This window comes from Vitis vinifera, chromosome 7 (genome assembly GCF_030704535.1).
Source record: "Vitis vinifera cultivar Pinot Noir 40024 chromosome 7, ASM3070453v1".
Lineage (NCBI taxonomy): Eukaryota > Viridiplantae > Streptophyta > Magnoliopsida > Vitales > Vitaceae > Vitis > Vitis vinifera.
In genome coordinates this window covers 4,597,801-4,617,878 of record NC_081811.1, presented here as the reverse complement: position 1 = coordinate 4,617,878, position 20,078 = coordinate 4,597,801, and the positions used below count along the sequence as shown (strand labels likewise).

Genomic DNA, 20,078 nt, shown 5'->3' with positions numbered 1-20,078 from the left:
CCTTGAATGGCAAGGCCATTTTATAGTAATCCAAGTATGATGGCACCCTCTTTCTTCATAATTATTACAGGAACGTAGTCTTTGCCAAGAGCCAGCTGTGGACGCTGTATGGTGCGTGGGTTCCACCATGGTACGCGTAGAAATTGGAAAATATCAAAATAAAAGACATACAGGTATCTGAACAAGTCCTTGTCGGCAGTGCGCGCCCTTGCATTTGACTTTGAAAAGTCATTGCGAACTTCTGCCTAACGTATCGCGAACAACAGCATGAAGGTTCTTACTTCTTAGTCAAGTCTTATTCCTGAGCTCCAAGCGCTGATTCGTCAACTGGAATCTAAGCATGAACCATTTAATTACGCTTCATTTGGTGTATATTTCAATATGACACTCAAAATAATTCCAGGGTTTGGTGCTGAAAACCTCAGAATTTACAATCGCAGAAGAGTGAACTTTCTAGGAAATAGGGTGGACATCACCCAAATTAAGCGATCCATAAGGGATTCTTCATCAATAATGCTTTGATGACCAATATGACGATAGGTGCAACGGTGTGCTAACAGCCTAACAGAAGGTAGATACTGCTTGAAGAGAACTAATGACGTCATTTTTGCCCTTAATTATTTGTTCTTCTCTATATTTATTTGCTATGATGGTTATGATTGAAATTATAACTACTAACAGGTTTGGGTCCATTAGGTATTTTTTGGTGGGGGGCAATTCAATGGAGAGGGGCACATCCTACTCGCCAAGGGCGACCAAGTCACTGTATAAGTATGACTTTGTCTTCTGGTGGCCTTACGGATATAGAGTATTATTAGGGCTTTCCAGTGGTAAGTACTGCTCTTTATTAATCTACAAATTTATTACATGAGATTTGCTGAATCCAAAAAAACAATTCCAAAACGTGTCACTTTTTAGGTTTCTATATATCAGTGGTGATAAAGTTTAATATGATTCACCAACATATTTTAAATTCAATATACTTTTTACATATTTGAATTAAATATAATTAAATTTAAGTCAAATCCAATATTAAATCCAACATGCTTTTTACATATTTGAATCTAGTGCTATAATTGAATTTTGATTAAATTTATGTCAACTTCCTATTTAATAAATTAGTAGTTTTTAAATTAACTTACAAAATACAAATTTAATTTAATTCAACTCATTTAATAATTTTATTGATCAATCTAATCATAAATTTAAACTATTTGACACATTTTAAATTTGTTTTTAAGTTAATTGTTCAATTGAATCATAAATATATTTGGTTGAAATATTAATCATAGATTTATATAAGACTTAATTTGATTATTATATGGGATGTGATTATTAAATAGCTTAAATGAGATGTACCATATGTTAGTTATTTAATAATTAAGTGGTATTTAAATTTATATTTTTGACATAAGGTTTAGGTTAACTTATCTGATAAAATACTTAGATTTTTACTTGACACAAGGAATGCCCACCAGCCACTTGCCACCCCTACTTTAATTTCGGAGTTTAATTTCTGATCGAGTTTGCATACCAAGAGGTGTAAGTCAGCTTCTCCCTTACTTCCCTAGCTGTATCTCCATGACACGAACTGTGTTTACCCTCATCCTTCACAAGCCCTACATAACACGTACGGCCTATGGTTATCCTCATCCTTCACAAGCCCTCCAATGTCTGTCTTTTTCCTTCTTAATTAATAGCCTCTGACACCACCATCTGTTCTAAAAGCCGACCTTCTGGTTTGTGGGGTATGCCTGAAAAAGTTCCCAATTTCAGACCGTTCGGCTTTTACCAAATTAACTGGCAACGGAGACGAAACAGACGTTGCATGTGGGTACAGTACTCAAAGATACTGTTCAGTAGATAGATAAATTGACAGTAGAGGTGCTGCGTTTCCTGTGGCCTAGTTGGGGTCCATATTACAGCCTGAAGGGTAATGTTCCCCACCTCATGTTTCTTCTCGTGTCATCCCCAAATCGCAGTTGGCATGGAAAAGGAATTGTGGGTCATAATGTTTTAGAGAATGTTAAGCAAATAATTTTAAAAGATCGGACTTTTGAAGTTGATGAACAATGGAATTCCTTTTCTGGGTTAATTTATGGACCCCCCTTCCTTTTTTTGTATCATTTTCTGGTTTTGTACTTATCTCTCTCATGAGAAAATATCCGAAAGAAGGCCGCCTAAAATGCTTAAACCGACTCAGCATTTGCTGTTGAATATTCTTCTTTGTTCAGCGGGAGGGCAGATAGATAATTATTGCAAAACTGACTAAAATTAGCTTGATATTGAACTATTGAAGGCTTCCCAAAGTTGATCACTATCCACACTATTTAAATTTACTAGCTGTGGACCAACACTTTCATTCAACCAAACATTGAGAATTATCGATAATTTCCCATTAGTGGAGACAATTTATTTAAGTGGTTGGAAACTGTCCTTTGCTGCACTTTTTCAAGCAATCGCTCCTTTATGATGATGAAAGGACAACAACCGCGTGTTGAGCCTTGGCTAGCAGTCATCCCCACAATGGTCTTATCTCTATACTCGGAGGAGCTGGGGTGGGTGGAACATTACTCATTGAATTAATTACATTGTTCGAAAAGTTCTTGGAGTTGTATTCCCGTTGTGGTAGAGTAGGCAAATGTACTTCTCCAATATAGCCCCACTGTCACTGCAAAAGACCAGGCCATGTAAGAAAGGGAAGAAAGAAAAAATTAGTTCCTACTTTTTAATTTCGATTCATTCACAATTTAATTCTGTACTATCTCAGAAAAAAAAAAGGTTTGTTTCCAATAATGGGGTGGTTCTATTAGTTTCTTGTTAAGGCCATTATAGGGGTTTTTTCTTAATGACGGTGGCTAAGAATATGGACGTATGGTCTAAGAAACAACATCTGCAAGGCTGTTTAGCGTGCTCGTGTCGGTCAATGCTGGAGGAAGATGAACACCACACATTTGCATTAAATGATCCAGCCGTTGATTATCATCCTTAATTTAACGCGTGGCTTCCGCATGTAGCTTGAAAATTCAATGTCCGTCATTGTTTTCATTCTTAATCACTTGATTCAACCATATCAAGTTGTGAAAATCTTTAAATCCAAACCACGCTGTTCACATAGTCTGCATTTAATGCATACAGTTTTCAGTTGTTTTCTAGTTTCTACCGAGACATAAAGAGAAATGCAGATGTATGAACTTATGTTAATCCAAGATAAGCATTAGGAAAAAAAAGAAAAGAATTAGGAAATGGTCATGTGTGCCCCATTTGCCATGCTGCTTTTATTACAAAAAGAGACAAGGATGATGAAGACTCCATATTCCATGAAATAGTAAACCCTTGCTCATTGTAAAGTTTGCATGATGGGCTTCATTTGAAATAGTTCGGAACGATCGACATGATTCGAAAAGACCCCGGTTGAGAATGGATCAAGGATGGTTCATTGAATTTTTCTCAAATTTTCTAGATCGAACTGCATTGTCCGGACACAGATACATATAAATGCCAAGTTGGAGTACTTCCCCATTGCGAAAGAGCTAGATATACCTGTATAAATATAATTTTTCAGGATGGGCAGACTAAAGGTTCCATCATGGGATTGCAGTGATCCATTAGGGTTTGGGCATGGCTCCTTTGACATTGAGCACCAACATTACTCAAAGTGCAATGAACTTCGTTTCAATTTTGAACCAAATGTTTGGGAACTAAGAAGGGACGGTTCATTGAATTTCTCAGATAACGTCTATAATTCATCTCCTCCACCAATAATCAAGCATACTTTCATATAATTTAGTTTGTTACAATAAATGCTGAGGAAGGGACCATTGTGGCAGCTTTCATGGCCCATAGGGGTTGGAGCCGACCGTTTGAATTAGGTATGGCTTGTTCACATATTACTCGAATTTTTATATACGTACTTATGACCAGCCCTGGTGCCGCATACTCCGCCGCGATCATGTGTTTTCATACGCTGCTTTAAAAATAATCATAACATAGAAATTTTCTAAAAATAATTCAAGGTCAAAATAGCATCATTAAAAAGTAGTATCTAAAGGTAATACATTTAATAAATAATTTTAGACAATCACTTGAAATTTGTATTTTATAAATCCGAGTTTCTATTTTATGACTTTTTTTTTATATGATTGTGTACACATTTTTCTCGTGTAAAGGAATTTATAGTTATAATAGATTTAATTTAAATTTTATAGTTAATATGAGTTTGACCAAGGTATGAATGATATTTTCCTATCGTACCACAAATAAAATGTCACCTACGTACTTAACATTTTAAGGTTTCATTTGTCTGTGCCTTATATTTTAATTTTATTTGTTTTTCCTTTAATCCAATAATATAGATTTTATGACATAAGATTAATGGTTAGAGCATGAAGTTCACTAATCCAACTTTTGTACCTTATAAAGTTGTAGAAGAAGAACAACTCCATTGTAATATTTTTCTCCTATTATTTTATTTGATTTTGGCGAGCAACGGATGAAACTTGGTGAATGGAGTCAAATTTCTATAATAATTTTATTTTGAAGATTATTGTATCTACGGGGAATGGTATTCCTTATCCACCTTCCACCTAATTGATTTGATTTTGGGAGAATGTTAAAGCAAAAACTAGAAAGAATTGTTGATTTCACTTAGGAATGAAAAATACTATGAAGTTTGAATTTTAGGGTAAGACTTCTATTGTTGAAAATATGTATAAATCTTAGTCCAAAAATTTTAAGAAAAAATCATTCTAATAAATCAAAAGACAAAAAATCATTTTAAAAAATTTTGGATTAACTTTGTATTAGATTTGTGGAAAAACAAATCATAAGGAAAAAAATTATTTTCATAAGAAATTAAAGTCAAGCTCCAAAAGCTTATGACTTTTCAGTAACTCATAAGCCATAAGCTAATGTGGTAACTATGAAGGCTAGCTCTTCAATTAGGTGACACATGAATAGCCTTAAGTTAAATATTATTTGTAGTTCAAATAACTATTGGATTGACTCTAGTGTTAATATTCACGTGTGTGCTCATATAAATTTATTTTTTAATTATCAAAAATCACATTCAAGTACTATGAGCATCAGAAGAATTCCATTAGTACGACTTGATTGTTCAATCTAATTTTATGGTGGTATTTGAGTCTAATAAAGTTGTCATTATCTAGAATGAGAATTTGACTAGTAAACGTTGTTTTATGTGATGAGCTCTTTAATTTGAATGTAATAAATGCTCCTTTAATTAAATAAGAAAATTCTTCATTTTGATTGGAAATATTAGACTCTTCAATGTTTCACATGGTAGATTAGGAAATGTCCGAAAAATAGTTGAATTCACGAAGAATTTAGCTTTTTTCGCATGTTTGAAATTAATGCTAAGACAAAACGTGAAGTATGGTACAAGCTAAACAAACCTCTAAATAATCATATGAAAATTTTGACAAAGTTATGCAATCTAATGGTTTTCTTATTAGTGATTTTAAAAATTATGTTTATCTAACATTAATGATCCTTATTTTTGGAACACGAATAGAAGTTTTGAAAGACAAAAGAAAAAAAATGCAACGATTTTCATATGAAAGACTTAAGAGCAACTAATGTTACATTAAGCTTCATATTAATAAAATCTTATAACTCAACTATGTTACATTGAGAAGTAGAAAAAGATTAATTAATTATTAATATGATGTTAAGTTTGTTTTAACTCCTTATGATCCTAATTTGCAATTGGACAAAAAATAAAAAATAAAATAAACACTTGTGATCAAAGAATCATATAATGGAATGGAATCAAATTAACTACTCTTACTATATTTATAGTAAAAGGAAATTTGAATCAAAGAACTTAATTCAAGATTTAATTCATTATCTCTCTTAAAAAGTTATTTACACTAAGTGTAACTTCAGGTCCACAAAATGTCTGCAATTATTACATAATAATATTTTCTACTTTTATTTTCTTAAATTTTAATTATAACAGATTGTTATATTTAATTTTTAATATTTATGTTACCTCTATTTTTTTTTTTATGTATTTTTAATCACACAATTTATTATTTTGTTAATTTTATCTTTTGTGAATTTTTTGAGTAGGTGTTTTTTAAGGAGAAAACGAGTTTTTGGTGTAACATACACTTTTTCTCCATTTTTTTTTTAATTTGCTTTTAATATTAGATAAGTTGGAAGAATAACAACTTTATTATGATATTTATTTTAATTGATTTTGGTGAGCAATGAGTGAAACTTGGTTCATGGAGTTAAATTTTTGCAACAATTTAACTATGAAGATTACTCTATCTCGAGAAAAGAGTGTCAATTAACTCTATATAGAAGATGGAGTATTTACTCTTAAGAAAATGTATTTGGATCCTCATCAAGTTTTTTCTAATCCCAAACCTTTATTGTTTGTTGGAATCAAGGTTTAATTGAATTACTTTTCCATTGATTATATTCTAAATTAATATATACTGTTTTTAACATGTTGCAATAAAAATTTTATTCTTGTTTGATTTTTATTTATATTTTTGTGTTAAATTATGCAAGAAAATATGATTTTCTTCCGGGTTTTTTCAAATCAAAATGTAATTCATTAAATAACTCTCTCGTTTTGGGTGCAATAATGTATTTTAAGCTCGATAATGAATCACTCAAATGACGACTTTTAAAACACACCCACGAGATATGACGTCGAATGTTATAAAATATTTGACCTATTCTCATTAGAAACCAATTGATTTTAAGACTTGTTTCGAAACGGTGCTTGAAAACATTTTTCTCTTCTAAAGAATGAAAACCAATTTTTTAAGTTCATAATAGGTTTGACAAAGTTTTAATTAAAAATGGTTTTCAAAATTTTATTTTAATAACTAGTTATATTTTAGAATAAATTTGAAATGTTGAGTTGTTTTTCTATAGTGTTCTTTACATGGTAAGCGTAGAATATGTACCTTCATGGATTGTAAATAAAGAAAATTATTTTTTTGTTTTTCGTATTTAAGTTTCCAAAAGAATTTTGTTCCTGTCCCCCCTCGTGACAAAATATAAGTAAACAAACTTCGATGGAGCCTCTAAAGATAAAGTTACATGAACAACCATTTCATCCCATCAAAATCTGCATTGAATCTCTTACGAAACAAATGGAAGTAAACAAATAGCACATCCATTACAAGATACATGAACTAATGAATGGTTGCAATGAACCAACCAATGCTTCGCATCCATTCCGACCGATCAGGTGCAGTTCATCTTTGGACCAATCATATTATGACATCTTGACATTCCTCAACCTCTCCAAAAGACCAATTATACTACAAAAAATGTCAACTTCTATTGACTAATCCTGCAAGAGGTTTGCTAAGGAGGATGATATGCCTATTCAACTCAAATCCAATAAACTTAAACTTTTAAAAAAATTGATAGTTCAACAAAATTGACATACAAAATTCACAAAACAAACATTCTATCGAGTAAATTTTTTTTTCTATTATATACAAGTATATATCATGTGTATGATATATGTCTCACAGAACACATCATTTTTTCCCTAAAGAGAAAAAAATAAACATATCTGCTTCAGGATATAAACAAAATAATAGCTTTGAAGTGGAATAGGTACAAATCCTCAATAGATTGATGTATTACCAATAAAACTTGCAAAACCATGGCTTCCCTATGAATTTCAGTGCTGTACAAATTAGAACTTTTACATCACGCAAGCTTCATAAGCGTTACATATATACAGAAACCAGGACAGTCAGGCAAAATATTTCATGGTGTCTGGGTAAAGCTATGATCCTACATAAGTCAGCCATTGCATCTTTCATTCTTCAGTGCTTTTCTGTTTCATCCATAAACTCTATGCAATATTTTTTTGAGGCCTGATACCTGTTGTTCTACTGAACTGCATTAAGGTAAAATATGGGGAAAATATGAGGCACAGATAGTTATCCCGATTCCTCAAATATCGTAGGTTCTTAAGATAACAATAATGCATGGAAACACAATTCAAGATGATCTTCCACGATAAAAATAAAGGGTAAAGGAATACACACTCGAGTGAGTTGGAACCAGGTTCATTGCTCTCATTGGGAGGGAGGTTTTTGTAATATTGAACTGAAATCAAACTTTTCCTTGAGTTCACTACTGGCTCAGGCGACCCCTGAAACCCCTCATGTGAACTGGCTCTGGAGCATATTCCTGTGAGCAAAGTTTTTCAAGGCACAAATCAGGGTCTGTTTCATGAAAAAAGAATGTCCATGGTTCGTAACCCAAATTTTCTGTGAGAAGTGGAAGCCAAGTAACTCAAGAGAAAAAGGTTTCACATGAACCCCAAAAACATAACAGCTAAAATGACAGGAAAAAATTTGAATTTTTATGTGGTAGCATGAACCAGCAACAATGGATCATCACAAACCTGAAATTTCATCAGATGCTTAATAACAAGAAAAAATAATTATTCCGCGTCCTCAACAACCTTAAAAGATCTGTAATTAGATGGTTCTAGCTCAAGATTACAAAGCATATAATAATGAATACACGACAGACAACAAAGAGTTCCGTAATAACAATAATTTTGATTATCAAATCTAATTCCCAAGAATATTTTGTAAGAAAATTTGGATTTGGAGCAATCCTATAATATCGGCATTTTCCTAGCTATCAGCTTTATTAGAGAACTCATTATCCATAAAATGGAAATGCTTAAAACAAAATAAAGATCATAGAAAAAAACTGGATATAACACACTTATCGAAATGCAAAGAGTTGAGAACAGATCAGCAATGGGTGAATACCCTGATGAAATAACAACATATGCTGTTATTTTACGGTACCATGTGGCTAGCCACTATTAGTTTTTATCTTTTATATGACAATTAAAAAAATTCTTACCATTCCATGTGGGAGGATCCAGTTTATTCAAACTATATACACAGTACTTATATCATATGAGCACTGGAGAATGCATGGGACATATGAATCTTAAAGCAAATGAATCATAAAATGAAACGAGAAGGAAAAAAAGGAAGGTCCCAGTTCATGTCTAAAATGCAACCATACCTTGAAATAGTATTATAATGAAAAAGAGAAACGTTATGATCATGGCAGATAAACTGCTGCTGCTCATTGACGATGCCTTGGCTGCTTTCTTTTTCTTCATCTCTTTTATCCGCTCAATCCTAGCACGCCTCCTCATTGCAAGCTCAGATATCTCCCTAACAAATTTCTGGTCAGCAGCATCCAACAAAGGACCTTGAGGAGGTCGAGGTGGCTTAGGAGGCTTTCTAGAATTTGTCTTTTTATGCTTCTCATTCACATATTGCTTCATTGCAAGATTGCTGTTCTCTCGACTCTCTTCCCCTCTTGAACTGATGTCTATCAACAGCTCTACATTCACATCGGCAGTGTTGCCGTATTTTACCAAATTTTTTATCAAATTTACACCATTTTCATCCTTAACTGATCCATCAAAATTCCAAACCTCACTGCCAACCCTACTAAATAGTTTATTTGCCTGTATATTGCCCAAAACAGGGTCCCTGCCTCCATCCTCCTCGCTAGTATTTCCACTACAATTTCCAAGATCTACTTCAAGATCTCTTTCCCTTGAGGAGATTTGATCCATTCAAGCTAAATTTTTTTTCTTTCCTCTCCACTCCTCCCACTCTTTAGGTTAACTTTTCCACTGCAAAAACAAAGCTCAATGTGTTCATCATATGGATTAACCCTTCACCCAATCCAGGTAGCAAAGATTGTACATTACAAAGACCTGCCCTCAAAATCATCTACAATGAGTAGGTGAAAAGGGTATTCAAATTCAGGCGGGCAGAAAATTTCAGAGATTGAAACTCCTATTTTCTTTATTGCCTGCCAATTATAGACCCTTTTGCAAATAGCTATGCTTCAGATTGTTCCTGACCACAGCTTCAAAAATAAGTAAAGAAATTCAACTCTTTGGGTCTCCATTATTTATCACCATATAAAAACATCAACCAATTTTCTAGAACAATGGAAAAAACCTACAGTTTGAACATTTGATCAGAAAACGGGCTCTGAACACAAAGCAATGCATAAAAATCCTGCATTATAATTCAATACAATGCCGAGGAGAAGCCAAATTTAAAATGCTCTAAGAAAACAAAAATAGGGGAAAAAAAACACGACCTAATCCCCTTGTTTGACCGGGAAAGGGAAGGAAAATACTTCAAAAGGCTCAAACAAAGAAGGCCATTACAAGGCATTTCCCTTTCCTTCCTCCCGCTCTTTTCCGGGAACCAAACACTAAAAATGCCCAAAAAAAATATAAAAAAATTAAAATTAAAACAAAATAAAAAATAAAAATCCAGCTGGGTTAATGTCTCTTTGAATTAGAAGAAAAAAAAATTAAAAAAATAACAATAATAAAGACATACCGTACCTTTCCGGAGGATGGAGACGAAACCCTAGACTCAATCAACAGACAGACCGAGAGCGCGAGATTAGGACTCAACAAATGTTTTGTTGGTTATCCATACATAATATCCCCAATTTAGAGCTTCATTTATCTCTTTTTCTTTTTTCTTTTTTTTTATTTTTTTTTCAAATATTGGAATTTTGTTTTATACTTTGAAAGACGACAGAGATATGAACTTTTCAGATTCAAATAAATATACTTGAGATAGAGTTGACGGTTTGTCGTTTTGGTTGTGTCACCCAATAGCTAAGCCTGTAGCCTGTAAGGCATGGGACGTGTCAGACCGTTGGATCGTTTTTTCTATTCTTGCAGTGGTGTTTATTTGTTAATAATCTTGATTATGGTTTGGATAATCTAAATTTATTGGAGACAGTTAATTTCCCAATTAAATATGAAAATATCGCTATTTTTGTTCATTCAATTTCAATCCACCCACCCATGGATCACAGCCAGAATGTCGAATCCAAGTTAGAAAATTCAAAGAGTTTCAGGCTATGTTAGGAAATGGATCAAAGTAGAGAAGGCTAACTGCCCATTACATCTCTTTGAGGAGTCTGTGGCCAATTCTGTAGGAGGCGTAAGCATCAATACTTGCATACTCGACTTGCTCATTGCTCAGGATTCTTGCCTCCCAGTTGCTACTGCAAACATGTATCGGCTTCTGCATCAAGAGGCCAACTATCTGGAAGGCAAGATCTTTCAACCCAGGTCTTCTATACCAACGATTAGGCCAAAATGAGCAAGCTAGTGCACGAATGTTACTAGTCTCTTGGCAGTCCAGTTCATATTCATCTCTAAGTTTCATGGCATCGCTCTCAACCTCAACTCCAACAAAAGTTACGGCAGGGTTACTGAGAAAATTCTTGAAGGATTGGGGAATGTAGTCCGTGTAGAATAGTTGGAGTATGAGGCACTTGGTGTCTACGCACAGCTGCAGAGTAGCAATTCTGTTGCTGGTTCCACTCAGAAAGGTAGGGCTCCATTCGCAGTCTAGTCCAACTATCATGTCTCCGCCCCTGTAGACTGCTAGGATGGTATTAACCCATGAGTCGACTTCTGATCCTCTGTCGGTTACTGTTGTTTCAATGGCCTTGTTGTCAAAGGAAACCAAGTGGGTGTAAGACATATTTGTAGAATTTGGTTCTAGTGGGGAACTTCAAGGTCCTGTATATACAGATATGCAGCCGTGGAAGATGAAGAGATTGCATTTACTTGACTTGGAAAGCCCAAAAGGCAGGTGGGTCATTCAAGTTGTGATCTGTTTCAATGATGGAAATAAATCCAGGGAATGTAAATAGTCATTGGAAATTTGGAATTAACGCTTGGATTTTTGAGACATTTAGTATACTAGCAAACATTCTATTAGAGTTGCATTTTAGGTGGAGATATTAAGCATAATAAGGTACATTCAATTAAGAGTGCAATTTAGGTGGGCTGATGGATCCCACATTTGTTTGAATCCGAATCTAATCCAACCAACTCAGATTTAATTTAAACTTAAAAAAAATAAGATTGGATCGGATTTGGGTTTAGTAATTAAAGTTAGAGATGATGTTGGGTTGAGATTAACTTAATTGTTTCTTAATTTAGGTTAGATTCGAATTAACCATCATCTTGATCAACTTTCAAAGTTGCAACCCAACATTCAATAATAAAATAAGTTGAACTACATTTGTGGGGTTCAATCTGTGACATCAGATACATAGCCCCTCTGTTTGTTGATATCAGCTTACTGAATTGCTTTTGTTCATATACTTAAACATTTGATTCAAAACACCAACCTAAAGCCAGATAAACAATTCTACACATTCAGATCTTATCGAGTAACTTGATGCCAATCTTGTACACAGAATAAGAATCAATACAAGCTTGTTCAATTTGTCGCTCATCAAGTAGCTTTGATTCCCAATCACCACAGCAACCATTCTTGGGTTTCCACATACGAAGCTTGGCCACTTTATAAGCAAGAGCTTTCAGACCAGTTTTTCCACTGAAACCAAGAGGAAAACTCCTGCTAGCCAATTCATGAACATCAGCTGCGTCAGTACACCAAAGACCATACTCACCCCAAAGCCTGAGTACATTCTCCTCAACCTCAACCCCAACAAAAGTAATGTCAGGATTACTAAGAAAACTCTTGAGGGATTTGGGTATGTAGTCCATATAGAGCAACTGAAGTATGAGACACTTGCTGCCTACACACAACTGCATGGTTGCAGTTCTGCCACCCATCGATGTAATGGGATGAGGCCTCCTTTTACAGTCCAAGCCTATAATAAGGTGTTGACCTCGGTACATTGAGAGAATTTGATGCACCCAATCATCTGCTATGGAAGCTTTATTTGTGGCTGTTGTTTCTATGAGGTTGCCACAGAAGGAGACATGGTGTTCGTATCTCATTCTCCTGTTCTACTGTTGATTTATCTTCTTGTATTCCAGTCATTATGAGCACTTGTGCATAGAAGCTAAAAGGGTGCTGTGACCGACATGGGCAGATCGGAAGGCAGAGTAACGGTTCTGCCATCCACAAGTTCCCAAGTTCATCAATTAGTGGCATGATTGTTTCGATTACGAGTTACAACTTACAAGAAATTATGGCCTGCTCGGCCACGGTTTTTTAAAACAGAATTTTCCATTCACCAGCAAGAAAATAGAAAATTTTGTTTAATGTTTTCGGAAAATATTTTTAAGTTATTATTTATTTATTTATTTATTTATTTTACTTATTTTTCAAAATTATGTTTAAAAAATTATTTAAATACGAAGAATAATTAAATATAAAACATTAAATATAAAATTATTTTTAAAACATATTTAAAAACATAAAAAATGAGTTAAAACATTTCAAATTTTAAAACAAAATTTTATTTTACAAACATTAAAAAATAGTTTTTAAAAAGTGTTTTTCAAAATGGTTTTTCTTTTTATAATATTATTTTATTTTATGAAATTATTTAACTAAAACACGCCTTTTCGTTGACATTAAAAAAAGTATTTTATGTGGTATCTTTTTAAAAAATAAAAAGTAAAAAAACATATAAAAAAAATCCACCCAAGTGTTTTAACTTCCCGCCATTGAGGACCCAAAGTTTTCTCTTCTGTTATTTAGAGCAATAACACATGCAAAAACAGAAAATAGATCGAGCACATGCTAGTTTACTTTCAATGTGAGAATTTTCACTATGAAACACATCTCAAGACTAATATCACTCTTTTATTTTGACATATCCTCACCCTTTCCCCCCCGGGTCAGATGCATGTGATACCAATATCATACAAAAAAGCTACCAGGTTGATCTACCCGTAGTCATATGCTTATTCAGCCATATATGAAGATTTGAACCACTACCCTTTGGTTTACAGGATAACCTTAGTTATCACAAGATATGCAATTGATTTTTGTTTTTACTTTTAGTATTTTTCATGCAAGTATCTTTTCTATAAGTAATTTTGAGGGAATCATCTATCAGATGTTTTTTTTATAAAACATTACAAGCGATTTTTATTTTTATTTTTAAATATTTTTAAAATTTTATCAAAACGCTTGTTTTTTCTTTATAAACGTTTTAGTAAAGGAGATTCCAGCTTCATCTTAACGCAACAATAGAGGACTTGTTGCCCTCTTTTTGCAAGGAAGCTGAACAGGTTGCAGTCATTAGACCAGGAAGATCAAAAGGCAGTTGGCATTATGTTCTCTACAATTTTCCAAGTGCTTGCATCCATTTTTTTCTTGTCCTTTACTCCCTTCTTATCTTTTTGTGAAGTAAGAAATTAATCCACCAAGAAAGATATTAATTGCCAACATCAACTCATTTGAATAATATTTGGAATGCCCAAATCATCCAAGAGCATTATTAACAAGCTACCTATGAGCATTAATTCTTCTGTTATGACCGTCCTCTCAACCTTTGCATGGCCAATTTTAACCTTTCAGTTGCGCAGGAGTCCATTCTCTTTCCTAGTCTTGAATCATCCTCCTAACCTGAACTCCCAACTGTAGGCAAATGGTGTTTAATCATAAAACATTTTTTCCATTCCAATCTTCAGTTGCTTTATATGATACTGCAACACCTTCTGCACGCAAGCTTCAAGAGTACTGCAACTCTCTCTCTGATTACCGGGTGAGTTCCCTTCTAATGACATGTTCTCTATGATCATGAATGAGGAAACTCAAGCCACCAGCAGAAAGAATAATAAGAACTGTATAGTTTTGAAGCGATTCCGGAGAGGAGACAGGAATCGGCTGAACAGGCACAAATCTGTTGTGTGGCCTTAACAGCACCACAAAAATTATACTTACCACATCTGGTACGGCAATGGTACTGCCTAGAAAAGTAGTTAATTTAACTGCAGAGTGATTTAGGATTCTCAACCTACTAACTACTATCCGGATGCTCAATAACAATGCAATAGTAAAATCTGTTTGGCCAATCAAGTCATATTTGACAAGAGCTTGGGAAAGGATTTGGTAACCCAAGACATACCTCTCTCCAAAGGAAACATATTCTTTGTTCCTGCAAGGCTTAGTGGGCATTACTTTCTAGTTCCGTGCCAACCAAGCATCCAAATTATAGTGATGACCAAGAAAATTTGAAACAAATGCAAAACCATCATCTAGGAACATTCAGTGCTCTCCGATGTAGAACTTAAATATCATAGACAAGAAGAAAAAACAAACAATTAACCTTGAATTCAACCATTAGTACTCCAAACCAATGAGCAGTGTCTTTGGTCCTACTCTGATAATTGATGTGAAATCTCCACGACTAACAAAGTTGTAACTTTAAAACAATACTAGCCTAACAAATAAGCTAAAATCATTTGTCTGCAATGAAATTTGAACAAAAGAACACCAAATTGAGAAGGAAAGAACTGTACCAACAGAATTTGATGTTTGTCATTTTCTTTCATAAGCCCAAAAACATAACTGAGCATACCTAAATTTGGGGCTCCCCTGTGCATTACTCGTACCCAATCAAGATCTGGACCCTGAAAATTTTTGGATTGAAATTTTAAGCTAATGCATAATAAGCCATAAAGATAAGTCTTATGTCTCCCACCCATGCCCAGACAAAAACCTACTAAATTTACACAAGCTGCCCATTTCTCTATGCACTGTGCAACAACTGCAATGGTGTGTATTATAGAAAATGCGTAAAGGATTTTGATAAATCTTGCCATCTAAACCCCCACCCCTGGAACCATATCTCATGTACTGTGAACCTTATCACAAAATTGGACAATGAGAGCAGGCCTTCAATGCCTTAGGACAACCAAAAGAGAAATAAATTACAATTTCTTAACTTGATGTAAGGATGTGACTCACCAAACTTAATTCCAAAATACCAATTTAGTATCGGTGGTAAGCTTTCCCAAAATCTTCTCTCCTTTGACGCTGAAACTCACTGTAAGTATCATGAGGCCTTGAAGGAGGATAGTTTTCCACAGGGTTCGGGTACCTGCCCCTTGAATCCATAGGTATATTGGCTCCAGCATAATGAGGATTGGCAGAGGAACCATCATAATCAGAATAACTGGCCTGCTTATAGCCACCAAAACCTGAACTGGACATCTGTTGACGTGCCCGTTGGTGTTGCCTTTCAGCATCAAGTTGAAGAAATTCCTCCCATTGCTTTGCATGCGTGCCCCTTAAGATAGCTAGTTTCTTCATGTAATTCTCTCTCATTTCCCTAACAGCCTTGAATCCATAAAACCAGTTTGTCAGAAAACAAATTTCTTAATCAATACAACAAACAGCTAAGATGGCATTTTGATGCCCCCATGTTCCATAAAGGAGAGTGAACATAGCAACTCATGATGACAAGTTTTGTCTTAAAGTTGCATTTATTGGGCTGAATTTTCTGTTTCCAATTTCCCCATTTTGGAAGAAATGTTTTAAGCTTCTTGTTTTTGAATTTCTTTCAAAAAATCTTCATGAAAAATCCCATTACTGACTGTTAACGATCAATTTTGAGGGTATTATTATAATTTGAGTATCAGGGTCATTATGGGATCATTAGCATTTATGTTTGAAAAAGGAAAAGTGTCAAACAAGCTCTAATCTTTCTGAGGTGTAGGAATGCTATAATATTTGCTCAAGAACCATAAGTTAATAGCTAAACCTTTTTAAGTTCAAGACACCAGTGAAATCCTCACATAAGAATTAATGTCACCAGTGCAATAAATATTTGCTCAAGAACCATAAGTTGATAGCAAAACGTTTTTATGTTCAAGACACCAGTGCTATATTCATGTTGAAACCTCACATAAGAATTAAGGTCACACTTGTGTGAAATTTAAGGAATCAGGCAACATAAGTACCTTAAGCAGAAATAAAAATAGCATGCACAATACTGGGTTTTATGATATAACTAAAGAAGCATTTAAAATTGTTCCCAAAAAGAATTTCAGTCATACTTTAGTTAAAAACATTTTTGGAGCCTAAAACATAATTTGAGCCTGAGTTCTTCTTATAGGCTATAAAAAATGGAAAAATAAAAAAGAAACTCAACATTTGAATTTGTCAAAATAGGAGCAAATGTTCACTAATCATCAAAATTGGTTTGGTGTGTTTAAATAAACCAGCTATCACTTGGGCAGTCGAGAATAAGTTTAAAAGATAAGCTTTATACCTCACGATGCTTATAATTTTCTTCATCTTCTTCTTTATCACGAATTCTTCCAAGATCCATTGCCTCCCTCTTATATTCCAACTCTAACTCCTCTAATGTCTGTGGGGCGGCAGGGTATTCAAACTTACGGCCAGATTGCATATCAGATCCTCGTCTCTCAGTATCCCACCCATCATTTCTGTAGACCCCCACACTCTGATTATGTCCATCATATGAATTATATGAACTGCCCGTGTAAGGGGGCTGAGCTGGAGATTTTGAATGGCTTGAACGACCTCTAGCTCCATCATTACCATAAGCTTCAGCAAAGGAAGAGTATGTTAAGCACTTGATTCAAGATGCTAACATAGATGGTAGCTTTAATTAGACATGCTATCTTATATTCACTCAGTGAATCCATCCGATGCAAACAATGCTGATATACTTTCAGTAAATATAATTGTTTTGGAGACAATCCGATCAATTCAGACTCACCCAGGAAAGTTACTTCAGAATCGAACACATAATGCTTGAACATAATAACTTACCTCTTGCTGCAAACAAAAATGATAAGCAACAAGTAGTATCATTAAGAATTCAAAAAATGTGAGGTCAACAAGAGACACGTATGAAAATATCTAAGGACCTAATAAGCTACGAATATGGGATTACCAGCTTTTTATGGATGCCGTAAATATATCGTATGCTGTCCCTACCTTGTGGGGAACCTCTTGACAGTTTCTGCATATCGTCACGAATACGGTCTTCCACAACTCTCTCTTGCCTGCCAAATCTCTGTTGGAACTGTGCTATATTTTGTGGACTAGGATGAGATTTTTGGGATTCAGAGCGTCCAAACCGAGGGCCAACAGGGCTCCGCTCAGGTGACCTAGACCTATTCATGTGAGAAGTAGACGAAGCCTTTTTATTACCCTCCTCCTTAATCACTTTGTGCACTGCATCGATGCCTTTTGCCAAAATTAGCCTATCCTTGCCACTAACAATTATAAATTTCTCCTCCATTTTAATTTTACAGCCAATGTCCTTTTCAATCTTGTGTATCACTTTCTCTGTGAAAAGCGCCTTCACATGCTTTTCTCTTGCAGGAACCCTTTCAAAGAAATCTTGAGACTTGCGGTTTGCTCCAAGAGTAGATGGGCATCCCTGTATATGTTCCAAGCATAACATTCAACCCAAATAGAGAACACATTGAGTGTTCAGTTTTAGGAAAGTACTAAGGAAAAAAAATGCTATGAAAATTGATTTTCTCATCTTCGGTTTTACCAAATCAAATAAGAAAAAAAAAATCAAATATAGTTACAATTAGTTAAAAACTTACAAGTATGAGAAAAAAATCAAATAAAATAAGAAAAAAAATCAAATATAATACCTTGACCCTTTTTTCTTCCAAAAACAAGGTCAATTGCATATCAGAACTGACAAGCAAATTCTCTCATAATAGAAAAAACAATGCATTACTATAATGCTTTATTCCGACACCCTTTGGAAAAGAATTGATAGAGAAAGCAACAGCACCTGAGTAAAGTGGCCTGATTCGCCACATATTTTGCAGATCATTTCTTCTTCCTTTCTTTTCTTCCAGTTCCTCTCTGTAGCTTTAGACTTAGCCTCCCAAACCTTAGCTTCCCTACTGGTGAAATCTGTTGGGACAGCATTGGGGTCACGAGGTTCCTCTTCCTCATCAGAACTTGCATGAGACCTTTTGCTTGTTTTCGCTTTATCTTGTACATTGCTGGTGGTAGATCGAGGAGGACCAGTATATTCCTTATAAATTTCGCTAAAATCATCATCGTCTGGTTCTGGTCTTTTCGCCATCCAATGAAAACCTGCATTGCCAAACATTACCCAGCCATAATAATATATGTGGAACAAAGAAATCAAAACACAAACAAATGGATAAGCCCAAAAATCGAAACGCATGCTAGAATCCTTATTTCTATGGATACAAAAACTGAAGTGATAACAGTGTGCCTACTAATTTACAACCCAGCTCACCCAAAAGAATACCTAGCAAGACCCCTCGAAACTAATTTCAATTTTTATCGATTACAAAAACCAAACAGAAACCAAAAAAATAAAAAAGGAACACCACCATTCAACATAATCACCAGAAACATCACCAACGACATACATGCAAGCAGATTCGAATCGAAGCACACATTCGAATAGGACTCGAATCGCGCAAAAAGAAGAGAAATTGAGAATACCGTCAGTTGAAAATTGGATTGGATTGAATCCGTAATCTGCAATCGAAGAACATAGAAGAATCGAGAGAAAGAGATTACCCGAGGAGCGACAGCGGCGAGAGAGAGTGAGGGCTTGAACGATGAAGACCACCACGGCTAGGGCTTGTTTTTCGTTTTACTTTTTAGAATGGGTTTTTCTTATTTGCTTTTCTGCCCCTTTTATTTTGCGGGTATTGCATACTAGGCCCATTTATATGCACACACGCTGATATCGCCCCGCTTTATCAACAATAGCCAATAGGAATGGCATTGGATGGACAAGGCTTCGGCCCCTCCTGTGTACGGGCTGGGCTTCCAATGACAACATGAAGCCTGGCCCAAATATTTTTTACTAATCCTGGGCCATAAATTCTTGCTTGAGCCCAACTTTTATTTTTGATGGATGCCAGAGCAATTATCAGTATGTCTATTTTGCTCATTTGTTTGTAATCAAAGAGAGGCACTGCAATCCCCAAAAAGATATATAAAGAAAAAACCAAAATGGAAGGAAATAAACAAAAAGAAAATAAAGAAAATATTCATTCAAAATGGGCTCAGAAAATTCAAAATCCCTACTAAACTCAAATTCAAATATCGGATCTTAAAATTTAAAATATAAAAATAATGTTTAACTTAAAAAAAAACCATACAAAAATATTTAAAGTTTATTAATATTCTTTTGGCTTTAACGGCTTCATTTAGGAATGACAATGGCCAAACGGGATTATCCCATCTTAATCTATTCCAATTATTTTAATACAAGTAGCATTG

At 34.5% G+C, this 20,078-nt stretch overlaps 4 protein-coding genes across 8 annotated transcripts; all 4 read right to left on the bottom strand.

The window, feature by feature from the left end:
- Positions 1-7,580: 7,580 nt before the first annotated feature.
- Positions 7,581-10,598, bottom strand: LOC104879799 (uncharacterized). 4 transcript variants are annotated; one of them, XM_059737927.1, is made up of 4 exons: positions 10,410-10,591; positions 9,058-9,682; positions 8,052-8,196; positions 7,581-7,900 (listed from the first exon to the last, which is right to left on the bottom strand). In XM_059737927.1, the coding sequence occupies exons 2-4, from the start codon at positions 9,620-9,622 to the stop codon at positions 7,843-7,845; spliced, it is 768 nt and encodes a 255-aa protein (XP_059593910.1). In that variant the 5' UTR covers positions 9,623-9,682; positions 10,410-10,591; the 3' UTR covers positions 7,581-7,842. The 4 variants fall into 4 exon arrangements, with proteins under 4 accessions (XP_059593910.1, XP_010652279.1, XP_019076444.1 ...); XM_010653977.3 differs by having other exon boundaries at positions 10,415-10,590; XM_019220899.2 differs by having other exon boundaries at positions 7,581-8,196; positions 10,410-10,598.
- A 229-nt stretch (positions 10,599-10,827) lies between these two features.
- LOC100247048 (3'-5' exonuclease-like) lies at positions 10,828-11,676 on the bottom strand. Its single transcript, XM_002271394.2, has one exon. The coding sequence runs from the start codon at positions 11,574-11,576 to the stop codon at positions 10,986-10,988; it is 591 nt and encodes a 196-aa protein (XP_002271430.1). The 5' UTR covers positions 11,577-11,676; the 3' UTR covers positions 10,828-10,985.
- A 573-nt stretch (positions 11,677-12,249) lies between these two features.
- Positions 12,250-13,077, bottom strand: LOC104879840 (uncharacterized). Its single transcript, XM_010654234.3, has one exon. The coding sequence runs from the start codon at positions 12,848-12,850 to the stop codon at positions 12,260-12,262; it is 591 nt and encodes a 196-aa protein (XP_010652536.2). The 5' UTR covers positions 12,851-13,077; the 3' UTR covers positions 12,250-12,259.
- A 2,036-nt stretch (positions 13,078-15,113) lies between these two features.
- LOC100258835 (uncharacterized) lies at positions 15,114-19,520 on the bottom strand. Of its 2 annotated transcripts, none has more exons than XM_010653976.3 (6): positions 19,368-19,520; positions 18,598-18,908; positions 17,778-18,225; positions 17,083-17,381; positions 15,777-16,148; positions 15,114-15,439 (listed from the first exon to the last, which is right to left on the bottom strand). In XM_010653976.3, exons 2-5 carry the CDS (start codon positions 18,895-18,897, stop codon positions 15,801-15,803), a joined length of 1,395 nt encoding a protein of 464 aa, XP_010652278.1. In that variant the 5' UTR covers positions 18,898-18,908; positions 19,368-19,520; the 3' UTR covers positions 15,114-15,439; positions 15,777-15,800. The 2 variants fall into 2 exon arrangements, with proteins under 2 accessions (XP_010652278.1, XP_059593911.1); XM_059737928.1 differs by having other exon boundaries at positions 19,290-19,459.
- Positions 19,521-20,078: the final 558 nt, after the last annotated feature.